This window comes from Erpetoichthys calabaricus, chromosome 18, assembly GCF_900747795.2.
Source record: "Erpetoichthys calabaricus chromosome 18, fErpCal1.3, whole genome shotgun sequence".
NCBI lineage: Eukaryota > Metazoa > Chordata > Cladistia > Polypteriformes > Polypteridae > Erpetoichthys > Erpetoichthys calabaricus.
Genome location: NC_041411.2, coordinates 9,336,872 through 9,350,540, shown reverse-complemented (window position 1 = coordinate 9,350,540; position 13,669 = coordinate 9,336,872). Strand labels below are relative to the sequence as shown.

General features: G+C 37.5%; 1 protein-coding gene across 1 annotated transcript in view; it reads left to right on the top strand.

Moving 5' to 3' along the window:
• The first annotated feature begins 2,877 nt into the window (after positions 1-2,877).
• Positions 2,878-13,669, top strand: part of LOC114669075 (transmembrane protein 132C-like) — a 168,711-nt gene continuing 157,919 nt past the window's right edge. The window contains exon 1 of the mRNA XM_051920986.1: positions 2,878-4,059. Within this exon, the coding sequence (XP_051776946.1) occupies positions 3,978-4,059 (82 nt within the window). The 5' untranslated portion in view covers positions 2,878-3,977. The remainder of the gene's footprint in view (positions 4,060-13,669) is intronic.

Genomic DNA, 13,669 nt, shown 5'->3' with positions numbered 1-13,669 from the left:
ACTCTGAGAAAAAAGATTACTGTATATGTGACAACTTGAACTTGAAAAGTGACTATCTGTCTGTGGGTCTATGCCCTGTTCTGCCAGCTTACTTCTCTCTCCATGCTTCTTTCAAAGCTTAACAACCTTGTATGCCAGACTTGACAATTCTACCTTCAGACTTTTCTGCAAGGGTTCAATTTTTTGCAATTTATTTTATAAATGCCCAGACATCAATGTTTTTAAATTTAAAATGTACTATGAGCTTATATTCTTAAATCTTGACAAAATTAAAAATAACTGATCTTGACATTGAGAATGATAATCCAAAAGCCTCTGTCAAGAAGATTGAGGGTTTGTCCTCATTTTAATTTCATAGCTATAAAATAACAATGTAATGGGTTGACTTCTTGCCCTTCTTACGATAGATTACGGTGTTGTGTTTTTATTTTTAAACAGTCTATCTCCCTATTTTAATCTGAACACATTTTTATGTGTTTTGTTTGTTTATTTGTACTTATCCAGGTAACTCGTCGCAGACAGAGCTGCCTAATGTGTGGGTTTTGGTCTTCAAAGCACAGAGCTGCAGGCGTAATCCTCAGCTTCAGCTCACCGTGAGACTCTTAGGCTTCTGTGCCTGTGCATGTAATCTGGTGTTTTCAAGCTCTGTTACACTTTAGGGTGGCACTTATTACACTATGTAAAAAAGACTGGTGGTTTATTTCATTCATAAGTTCTGTGCCAGCTATTTATAAAACCCCACCGGTACAAAACGGCTGAGCTAAAGGCAGTCAGAATATTGCTTAGTTCTTTTCCCTAAGGTACTGTGCCCCTTTTTGCACACTACCTCTCCTAAAGTCTGTTTCATAATGCATAAAATGTATAATTATTATTCTTAAATTTAAATCACTTTTATTTACAAAATAATAAGTCTTGTAACCCTAACTCTATTTATGGCGTGTATGTCAATAATTAATAGTAATATTCACCTTGGCTCCAAATGCAAGTAATCAAAATCATTTACAGGATATGAATTAAAAGGAGTAGTGGCCTCATCACTGTGTCTTGTGGCACAGATGCTATGAATGGTGTTTGCTGCCTGGTGATTTTTATTTAATTATTCAGTAAATGTTCCACATCACCTATCACTGATTAATGTAAAGCCTTGCACAACTGATTTCTGAAATTGTTACTGTTTTGCTGTCTTACAAAATTTTGACAATGAAAGTTCACTCCACTGCCTATGAGGCACCACTTCGGATTTCTGCTAAGTCAGAAAAAAAGGATCATCACTCTACAATTTCTGTTTTTTTCTTTTTTTGTGTTTAAGTCAAGTCATGCATATCTGTGTGTGCCTGAGTCCCCAGAGGGACACCTTTGAAACTGATTAGTAGCCCAAATAGGCTATAACTTTTTGTGAACATTCTTACTCAAATTCAGTGTCACAATGGGCAGAGCCTATAATACAGGCAGACACCATTCTCTTACAGGCCATCAGCCCAACACACACCAACACTTCCTCACATTGGGTCAATTTGGATTTGCTATTTAACCACAAAGTTTAAATAGGGTTCTGAACTGGAGTTGTGTGTGTTTTTTTTTTTTTTACTGAATGCTATTTTTTCTTTGGAAGGGGAATTTAAAGAGACAAAAACCAGTGAATTGCCATAGTACCAGGAGCCATGCAACCCAAAGGTAGCCAGAATCGAAAGTGGCAGGCAGAAGAAGCATTCCAGCAAGATGAATCAAGGCTGTGGTGCAGCAGGCTGGCGGATGTGGTGACTTGCAGTAAAGCTGGTCTTGGATTCTTTCTAACCTGGCATATTCACAACTTCAGATGGAAGGAGAAGTGAAGTCTAATCCAGGACGATGTGAGGGCAGCAGTGGTCGAAGTGAGGTCCAGCAGAAAAGTGGTAATGAAACAGCAGGGCACATGGAAAAGACGGGACAGCAGTCTGGATAGGAAGTTGACCCTGGCAAAGCATGGAGGGCCGAACCTCAGCTGATTGGATTCCTCATCTAGGCATCCCCAGTCTATCTAACCTCCATACATAGGGCAAAGTAGATCCACCAGCTTACCCAATATTCTCCAATCATGAAACCTTGGAGAATACTTTGAGAAGTTGCTCCAAGGCACTAAGAGAGGAAAAATACTGACAGTATTTTTCAGTGTCCCTGAATGATCAAGTCTTGAAGGTCATGACAAAACCCATCAGCGATGGAGTTAAGTGGAGCAAACAGGTTTGTCCTTCTAAACAGGCCAACACCTTCATTAAAGATGGTGAGCAGCTGAAACCACCAAGAAAAAGATCTGTAGAAACCTAGTGCTCTGCCAGGGACTGACATCTGGAGAGGCAGCTGAAGTTCCCTTAACATATTACAGTCACTACCTTGAGGTCTGATGTTGTCCTAAACTCAGAAGTCACCAAACAAGTTGCTGAGCTGGACCTGATGGACCCAAGAGAAGAATATATGGATGAGACTTTCAAGAGAAGACTCACCAAGTTTGAGGGTCTAGTCAGTAATTGCAGAGAAGGCGAATGGACAAGTAGAGATAGGATGCAGGGGTTTCGGCAGGTTAATTCTCAGGTCATTGTGCATCAAAAGGAAAGAGGAGGGGGAAAGCTATCAGCACTACCACCAATGTGGCAGAGAAAGCCTCTGGCTGTGGCTCAAAAGAGGAGAGTCATGGGGCAAAGTTGTTATATACTTACAAGTGGAGGTCTGATCAACTTCAGGAGAGTGTATGATGTTGAAAGACCTGAAACAATTTGGAAAATCCAGGAACATCACTGAAGATATGGCCTGAAGCATCACAAGTTTAATTAGACATATGCATATGTACATCAATAAAAGTGTGCCATTTAAAAATAAAAAGTCCCATAATTTAACCTTTGCATTTCCAGATGTACGCATACCACAGCTTTTACATAACATCATACACAATTGATCACGTTTTGCCCCGAAACGTCAGCATGGCCCAGTCTGCAGTATCACTTGAATGTACATGTGCGTGAATAAAACGAATCAATGCGCGTGTGCGTTCATAAACAAACAGATGGTCTGGATTAAGGTCTGATCGCACACACTGCACTCTTACAGAGGTATATATACATTTATTCGAAAGAGAGATGGTTGCTTCCATTTGACAGTTTGTTCCACTTGGCCATCTGCCTCCGAAAAAAAAAGAAATCCTTTTTCAGGGCTGTTACACAATGTCGCGGAAAATCTGTTTTCACTGCTGCGTTCTATGCCAGCTGCATTAGTGCCATGTGCGCAAGAGGCGCTTTGCGATCCCCCAGAGCAGCACGCCGCGATCAATCGACTTTATGAAGTCTCAGTCGCCGCCTGAAATGGACTGGGCACCGCGGGGTGAGCGATACGGGGAGTGGCAGCGGTCGAGCCGGTAGACGCACGAGGTAAAACATAACACAAAAAACGCGGACCGGTAAGATCGAAAAGTCGGCTTGTCAGTTTTGCTCTGTCGCCTGTTTCTCGCGAAGAAAAGTGCGTCCCCATCTGAACCTAGCCGGATTCTGCCTAACAAGAGGCTCATCACTGGATAAACTAACTACGCCAGTTACTACAATTTAATGGTCGATTAACTTCGTGCTCCACTGCGCACTGATGAGTACTCTGTTTCTCTGAAAGGCGCGTTATTTACACTGGGCAGATAACCTCATCAAAACTTCTGAAAGGATTATTTTCTTTGTTTCGGGCATTATTTGTCACAAATAACTCTTCGTCTCATTTTATACTTGCACTTAGAATATCTCGCTTACCGCTAAACCAAAAGATAGTAAAGCGCCAGTACTCGGCGTCTGTGAAGGTGTCCTGTGAAGTCGCGTAGCGTCGAGCGCTCCGGAGTTGCACCTACTGGAAAGGTGGATAACCAGGGCGATGCCACACGTGCTGCTGCGGTGTGTGCAGCTCCTGAGTTTATGACCGAATTCCCGGTTTCTCCATGGGACTGATATAAAGGTATTAAGGCTGACACAATGCGCTGGGACAAAGGCATCTGGAGGATGGCTAAACTGTACACGGCGGTAATCCTGACTACAACGGTGACTGTGTGCCAAGGTAAGATCATGCCACCTGTCACAAGGTGAAATTGTCTCTAACGCCTCATGCCCTGCAAAGCGGTCTGTGGAGTGAACTGGGTAATTCTGTTATCTTCATAGAAACTGATATTAAACATAATTTATGATAACTTACGTCTCTGAAATCTGTTCTTAACGTCTTGTTGGTTTCTTTTTTGGAGTGAACGTAATACTTGTTAACAGTTTAAGACATTGGAAGGCACTGCGAGGAATGCTGTGTATGAACACATACACACAACCAAAAGCTCTGTCTTCGCAAATGCTCTACTCTTCATGCTTTGTCAACTCCATGATTAGATTTGCTAAAGTATAAACATGATGCCCGAAGCACGATTTCAAACAGCGAACAGGAATGTTTGTATTGCCGGTTGGGAAAGTGTGAATTTTTTTTCAATTTGTTGTCTCAAACTATTCAAACTCCTCAATGCAAAAAATGGAATCTAAATATTTGATTTTTTTATATCAAGCCACTAAATCTTGTTTCCCTTTTTGTAAAATTTATTGAATTGTAAAAAAAAAAATGTTTTTAAGATTATTTAGCCTGTTTTAAGACATATTGTCAAGTAAAATTTGCTTCACCCATTGGCAGTTTTGTTTTTCTAAATAAAAGCAAAGCAACTCCTGTTGTTGTTTTTTTTTTAGTTTTTGCATATAGATTTTTTTTTTGCAGTGTTGGACTTTTTTGTGCACACTTATTCAGTTATACATACAGAATATTAAATATGTAATAGTCTGCTGTCCTGTCCACAATGGCCTTGTGCTACACATCCAGACTCTGTTTGGAAAAGCATATTGATAATGGAAGTTTAGTAAATAGATTGATGGCCTTTGCATATCCCAGTATGAATTCTGGTTAATTAATTTAGTGAAAGCCTTTAAATGGCTTAGCTTTTTGCTTCTGGACATCTATATGCATAATATCTGCCGAATCTTTTGTGAAGTCTCTCCTGAAATGTCTCTTAGTTGCAATGACCTTGAGGTGAATGTTACTGCAGCTTTGATGTATAGGGAGGGGTGTTTTATGTTTCCATTCATTGTACTAAACTTTGTTGAATGGGTTAGAACTCCTTTTAAAAGTCATTTTTTAATAAGAATAATTTTTTCCTATGCACTTTTTGTATAAAATTGACTGTCTTGACCTGATTTTATTCTTACAGATGGCAACTCCTTTGTGTACTGCCCCAACAACTGTGACTTTATTCATTTCCTTGATTGTATTACACTGATGAAATTCAATTTAAATTGACACATATTCTTGAAATTGTACCAGATTATCAGGCAACTTAACCATGTTTTGCTGTATTTGACCTAGTATTGCTTGGCAATGCACAGAAAAGGAGGACCTTTTTTGCTTTAGGTAACTAAGTTTAAGATTTAGCTTATTTTTGTATTTAAATGTATAGTGCTGATAAAAGTGCATTAAATGCAAAGTTACAAATTTCACATACATCAATATCTCTGTAATTTTACTTTTCTAAATAAGTTACACATAAAGCTCAAGTTCATTCAATTGTTATAACCACACAGATCATGCTCTTCAATAGAAAAATAGCATCACATTTTTAAGCATTTTGTTTTATTTATACATGAAGTGAAAGTGTATTTTATTTTACAATGTTATTTGTTGGAGGAATACCTGGAAATGTTATTCTAACAAAAACATACAATTTACTTTGTTAAAACTAATGAACAAAGAATGATGAAAATTCACACAGTAAATCATTTTAGTCCCTTTCAAGTGTTACCGAAGGGAAAAATGAAGTCTGTGTTTTTAAATGGCACAAGACCGGAGCTGATATAGTGCAAACATGTCTCAGGAAGACATGTGGGGCCCAAATGTCAAATCAATGATACAAAATGTTGTTAAAGGTTAACATTTATCATGCAATTCTCCAGCAACCTAAAAGCTACTTGTAGTGATTTATTTTCCAATCCATTTCTCTTTCACCATGTTTAACAGTGGGTCTAAATTGTAGACCAACATCCATAAGTCATATAGAATTTCTCTACAGCTTTTCCTGTTTTCTGATAACTAACTGGAGGCCAAGAATTTAAAAATGGCACTTTTTTTACTTTTTAAAAACTCTGTACTTGACCAGTGAAGTGCACATAATTTTGCAAGAGCTCCCTATCTCTTTTAATCTCCCTCAGAATGGCTATTATGTGTGCCAGCAGTAGGAGCAGCAGCCCAAAGTAAAGATTTCCGTCACAATCGTGTCTCAAAGGGCTTCAAGCAGAATGTTGAGAAGAAGTGGGTTATTTTAATTTATCTACAGGAGTTTAATGTGCTAAAGCTTATAATAAGAGACATGTAATTCCAATATAATTGCACAAGGGACTATATAGACTCAATTCAATTCCAAGTACCTAATCATAAGTAATATATAATTCTCTGTTATTTTTATGGAGGACATTGTTATGATAAATTTACGAAAAGCGCTAGAAACAGAGTTTGTATAATTAATTAAATGCTAGTACATCTTGCAAAGCACACTGGAATGACTTATCAGTATTATAATATAAAGTCAAGCCTTTGCTTTGTAGCAGGCTCTAGTATGTATGCCCCCTCCCCCCCAACATCCTCAGAGCTGTCACTGTAAAAATGTGCACAGAATACACTGCAATATGTATATAATTATTGGTCACAACTAGATTATAGAGTAAAAGCATCGATAAAGTACAAATTTCAAATTGTAAAAAAAATCAAAAATATTTAATCATGTTAATTGATGAAAAAAATGAGTTGTACAATTTCCTGTAATGGATTGGCATCCCGTCCTGGGTGGTTTCCTGCTTTATAATTGACAGCATAGTATGAATAACTAAAAGGGGACTGAAAACAGATGGATGCATGAAATACATACACAATATTGGAATAAAAATGAAGAAGTGATACTTCCAAATTCACTTCAGATTTACTAAATAGTCATTAATTCTTGAGTAATATAACAACGTATTCATCACATATAATGGTAAAGGAGCCACATGACATTTATAGTTTATATGCAGCCAACATTTTGTATACACAGAACATCTAACACATGCTTATTTAGAACAAATGTTGATAAAAGAAGCCTGAATATCAATTGGGAGTTAATGTTGATAAACAAATAAATGAGAAAAAGTCATTATTTATTGTTTAGTCATCTATGACAGTGATTTGTAAGTAGAAAAGACAATAAGAAAAACACCAGGCTTTTGTCTGTACATTTACATGTATTGCTCTTTTGCTGTACTTATTTCAGAAAAAATGGATTTTACATATTGAAGTCCAATTATACGGTTAAAGTCCCCTGCACAACTGATCCATAAAAAGCATTCCGGCTACAATACAAGTCTGTGATAGATACACTAAATCTGTAAAGCAGATCTGTGCTTAGTGCCTGTGCTAATGACAGTGCACTGTTTAAACTGCTTTAATGATGGAGTTAAGAACAACTGTACTAGAATATATATATATATGTGTGTGTGTGTGTGTGTGTAGATTACATATATTACAAATTTTTCATGACCTGTGCATTAAATCTACATACACACATGCACACACACATGCACACACACACACACACACACACACACACACACACACACACACACACACATATATATATATATATATAAAAACACTATATATACTGTATAGAATATGTATACAGTGATCCCTCGCTATATCGCGCTTCACCTTTCGCGGCTTCACTCTATTGCGGATTTTATATGTAAGCATATTTAAATATATATCGCGGATTTTTTGCTGGTTCGCGGATTTCTGAGGACAATGGATCTTTTAATTTCTGGTACATGTTTCCTCAGTTGGTTTGCCCAGTTGATTTCATACAAGGGACGCTATTGGCAGATGGCTGAGAAGCTACCCAACTTACTTTTCTTTCTCTCTCTTGCGCTGACTTTCTGTGATCCTGACGTAGGGGGTGTGAGCAGGGGGGCTGTTCGCACACCTAGACGATACGGACGCTCGTCTAAAAATGCTGAAAGATTATCTTCACTTGCTACCTTCTGTGCAGCTGCTTCCTGAAACGACATGCTGCACGGTGCTTCGCATACTTAAAAGCTCAAAGGGCACGTATTGATTTTTGACTTTGTTTTTCTCTGTCTCTCTCTCTCTCTCTCTCTCTCTCCCTGCTCCTGACGGAGGGGGTGTGAGCTGCCGCCGCCTTCAACAGCTTTGTACCGGCGGTGCTTCGCATACTTAAAAGCCAAACAGCCCTATTGATTTGTTTGCTTTCCTCTCTGTTTCCTTTGAAGAGGAAGATATGTTTGCATTCTTTTAATTGTGAGACAGAACTGTCATCTCTGTCTTGTCACGGAGCACAGTTTAAACTTTTGAAAAAGAGACAAATGTTTGTTTGCAGTGTTTGAATAACGTTCCTGTCTCTCTACAACCTCCTGTGTTTCTGCGCAAATCTGTGACCCAAGCATGACAATATAAAAATAACCATATAAACATATGGTTTCTACTTCGCGGATTTTCTTATTTCGCGGGTGGCTCTGGAACGCAACCCCCGCGATGGAGGAGGGATTACTGTATATAGATATATGCAAAGCTGAATGACTGACTGACTGACTGTTTCAATGACTGACTCACTCTCTTACTCACTCACCAACAAAAACACTATTTTCTATTTAGTTAAAAGGCTGAGATTTGGCAGGATGGTGCATCTAGGGCAGTAGATATCTGCTAAGAAAGGATATTTCAATATATCAATAAATAGAGGTAAAAAAACCCTACAATTGAAAAAGGAACTACCCCAAAATCTCAAAAAAAAAACTTTGACTAATTTGATTCAAATTTGGTGACATTTTAGAAAAAATAAAAGTAGTTGACCTGCATTTTTTTATTTCTCAATATTTCTCAATAATAATACTGTATAGAGGACACTATACCATCGTGCTGCGAATTGCTGACTGATACAGCGCTTCAGATGGTCAGTGGCTAGTTTAAGGCATGCCAATATTTGCAAACGAAGGTCTCCTGCAAAACTGATGAACAGTTTAGACAAACAGCACCACTGACTGATAGGGTGGACTGGTGAGTGAAGGGGAGGTGTCTTAAAAAAGGAAAAAGATGCGGCATTGGCATGTGCTGTCCAGATGGAACTGTGAATTGAAGGGAAGGAGGAGAGGACAGTTTTGTTAAAAAACTGCTGTTTCCATACAAAATGCCTGTTTCAAGTTATGTATTGGTTTTGATCAGTTAAAGCAGAATCCCTTTTGACTCATAATGTACTAACTAATTCCATACGATATAATACCTGTATTCTAAATTGGCCCTAGTGTGTGCTTATTGTGTGGGTGTGTTTGTGTGTGTCCTGCGGTGGGTTGGCACCCTGCCCAGGATTGGTTCCTGCCTTGTGCCCTGTGTTGGCTGGGATTGGCTCCGGCAGACCCCCGTGACCCTGTGTTCGGATTCAGCGGGTTAGAAAATGGATGGATGGATAATACCTGTAAAGGCGGATGGAAATTGTTAATTTTATTGTCTATCATTGTTTGAATATAGTACGGCGGTATTACGTTTGGCAATTTTTTCTCATATCACACAAATGGCAATAATTACTATGATGTTGTAATGTATATGATTGACATGCAGAATTGCAGAATCCTTCACACTACACTGCCACTTGCAAATTGCTAGCTGCATCATACATTTTAAGAAGTGTATTTAAAGTTTACTGAAATTATGTATTGCTTTCTAAATTTGGGGTAAACGGTCAGAAAATTAAAATATTACACATCAAAGGAGCTTTATGCTCAGGTCACTTTGATGTGTACAACAAACCTATCACTACTTTCGATCTTGCTCAACTTCAATACTAGCTACACCAAACATTGCAATTAAGTACATGCACTTGCTTATCTGATGTCACTAAATTATCTCAAATTTAAACTAATAAAACAGGAAACCTAATGCACCATACTTACTTAAGCATATACAGAAAATATCAGTTGAAAATTTAAAAAAATGGGTAGGTAAATAAGCACAAAAAATCCAGTGAACAAAAGAGTTATGGTTGCTAAATAAACAAGAAAAAAATCCAAAAATGAACAGACTTCATAAATATAAACTGTACATGCAAAAATACTCAGAGCAGCTGTTACTAAATATACATCAAGACATATTGATATGAACAGAGAAACTTCTGTTTGACATGAAAATCAAAAAAATTACATTTGCTCAAAAATTGCAATGATGTATTTAATTATAATTCACATATTAATTACGAATCTTATAGTGTCTTATAGGGCCTACAAATGTTAAATAGCACATTGTTGTGCATTTAAATTGACTGCTGAACCACCTGAAATGTGTTTCAAAAGTGTAAAATTCAAATTATCATCTTTTAAGGACTTACCAGGGCCTATTAAAACTAGTATTTGGTTTACACCCAGACTGAGAACATTTTTTTAGTGATATAAGAAAATTATTATATTAGTGCATCTAAAATGACATCATTTAGTGCAAAAAGAATAATCAAAGGCAATTTCTTGCCAAATTTTAAAGTACAAAGACAGGTGTATCACCATTGTAACACAGCTAGTAATGAATACAGCACATCATTCACAAACTCTATTAGTCCAATCCACACTCAAGAAGGTCTGACCAGCACTGGTTGAAAGGCAGTTGAGAATTCCCCAATTGGCATAAACACACATATCTTTGGAAATGTGCAAGCCCAGGATGAAGGACCCATTTGGAAACGAAGTGAACCACTGAGCAACAGTGAACTGGCTGTGGCATTTTAGTTTACCTTTGATAACTGGGCTAAGCAGGCCTTCCCTTCCTCTGTCACATGCATGCCTCCATAACCTTTGAGCTATCTAAAGAAGGATGTGGCCTCTGACTGTGTTACCAATTTGCAGTACAATATGTCCCTTGCTTTACGAATGGCAAGAATTCCAGAAGTTCAACTTGTTCCCTTCTTTATCCTATTATCTTTGTTCAATTTGAAAGTGCCTTAGGTTGGATATTTGCTCAGCTTTATGTGTCCTGGAGCTTTCCCACTGTCTTGAAGCCAGCTGCTGACTTGCATTGTTTTGTACATCTTCAGCATTAGGAGACGTTTAGCTGCAATCTGGATCTATCAGCAAATTGAATTAGTTGCATGTAAAGCAGTGTGTTCAGCAATAGTTTAACAATGACCTTATTTTTTTATACACAACAAATGCCAGTCAAGCTCCTAAAATGTCAGTAGCATAATGAATGTAAGCAGTGATTTACACATCAGGCTTGTTTCTGAAGAGCAAGGAACTATAAAGATTGATTCTTTCATCGATCACTTGCTCTGTCTGGAAATACATTGTTGTTCGCATTGAAATGCATCAGTGCTGTGATGTCTTGGATTTAATCTAATTAACTTGTTTTGCTTTTTTTCTTGTTTCTGTCCCTCACCACAATTGCATTCCCTGCTAATTAATTCAGTTGTTATCCCAGTCACTTATCAGCTTTTTTAAATTAAATCAATAACTACTCTCTCTCTCTATATGTATATATATATGAAAAACGTTTTAATTTTTTATTAAAAATGTACAAACTTTGTTATATTCAGTTGCCAAAAGGTTCCTAATTTAATGTACAAACTGCACTGCCTTAACCAAGGTTAGTTCCTACTTCGCACCCACAAGGCTGAACTGGATTAGGTAGGCCTGGGAATGTTCTGTATGCAGATTCTTTACTACAAAGCTTCATTTCACCTGTATTCTGTTCATATTGTGATAACTGAGGCTTTCAATCTGTAATGTGTGTGTGTGTCTACCATACATCAGGACATCTAGAGTCATGAAAAGACTTGGGGCAGGGGCATAAGTGGTGAGCGAAAGACCAGGAATGTGACAGTGAGTAACAAGAGTGGTCTATGCACAAGTTTTAGGGACATCACACTAGACAAACCAGGATCAAAGCCTGCATAGCTGGGCCCAGATTCACACAGTAATTTTCTGTTTTTCATTTCGTTATCATACCTTATGGACATATTTTCATAATTTTCCTTCCTTGGCATTACATTTATATGTAACGTAATGTATTCTTAATATACTGTGATCGAGTGAGGAAATACAAGTCCGTTTAATAAATATTGGGTTCTTAGCCTGGTCGTCCCTGTTTACTTCAAACCAAAAATCAAACTAAAAGTACAAGATCTCTATGGCACAGAGGCAGTGAAAACAAACAGAATATGAAAGGTGCCCAGATGCAAGCTTGAAGGTTCCTTCAGGAAGGTCAGTTACACAGGAGCTTAATCCTCTGCTTTGTTCACAGAATGATGCCTCCTTCAGTCAACCCTGTGATTAATAGGCAGGAGACTGGAAGGGCTGAAGTCAGGTGCCCTCAGTGCTGTGGGAAGAATAGGAGAGTACACGACTTGCGCTAGCACCCACTCTCGTCACAGGGTGGTATCACATACCTTAGAGGAGTTCTTAGGGTGATCCACAGACGTGCATGCGTGACAATGTATTATTGTAGGCATGGTATGAAATGCTAATTTTCATTATTGTATAGTTCATTGCCCAATGTATCAAAGGAGGTTTTAATATGAGATAGATTTAAGGTGTTTAAGGTATTTCCTAAAGCTTTTATTAATTTCAATGATCAATTAATCTTTGAGTTTGGATATCATTTGCATAGTTCTAATAATTATTATTCTTCAAATATATTTTTTGTATTTGAAGCAAAAATAAGATCAAGATAACATAAAAACTATCCAGGATGGACTCAGACCACAATTCTGCTTCAGACTTGCTACCATCCACACTATTAAATGCAAAACATAATTGCAGATTTCTATTTTCAAAGGCCAGCAGACATTTCCTTTATATTCTCATCTAGAGGTTATAATAGAATTATAAGGTCACTTAAGGACAATTTAAGGTCACTTTTGGACAATGTTTAGTTTTGGTATCCATTGTATAAGGACAATAATGCTGGAGGAAATCAGGGCTTGATGTAAGCTATAAGAAACTGAGATTAAGAGGTGACTTTAGAAGTGAAAAATCTATTCTTCAATAAGAATACTTGGGCACAGATGGTGCCTGCCTAAGGGAAAAATTTCTTGCAAATGTTAGGCACATTTTCTTTACACAGAGGACTATAGATACACATGGAACAAGCAGGGTATTCAAAAATGGCATTTTGGAACCTGTAAGTAAATCTGGAAGTGTAATATGTTGGCTTAAATGGTCTGTTTTAATTAAAGTCATTCTTTTTTGTTAAACATGTACTTTAAGCCTGTAATGCAGAAAATATACACACATAAAATCCACATGTAAATATAGTGTTTATGTATATTATATCATTGGGTTGCAATGTCATAACGGTCTGATGATGTTAGACAAGGTAACACTTGTATTTTCTCCATTTTAGCTTACTGTTTGTCTACAAACTCTCACAAACACCACTAGACTTATGCTCTGTATTTTAGGACAAGATTCCTTTCTACAAATACAGTATATGGATTCATTCTTTGTACAAATCCAGAAAAATGCTGTCTGAACAATAATGAACAAAGCTAACCTTGATGGTATCCATATTTTCTGTCAGCCAAGAAAACTATGAACAGTCATGAACACCATCTCAAGCAATGCTG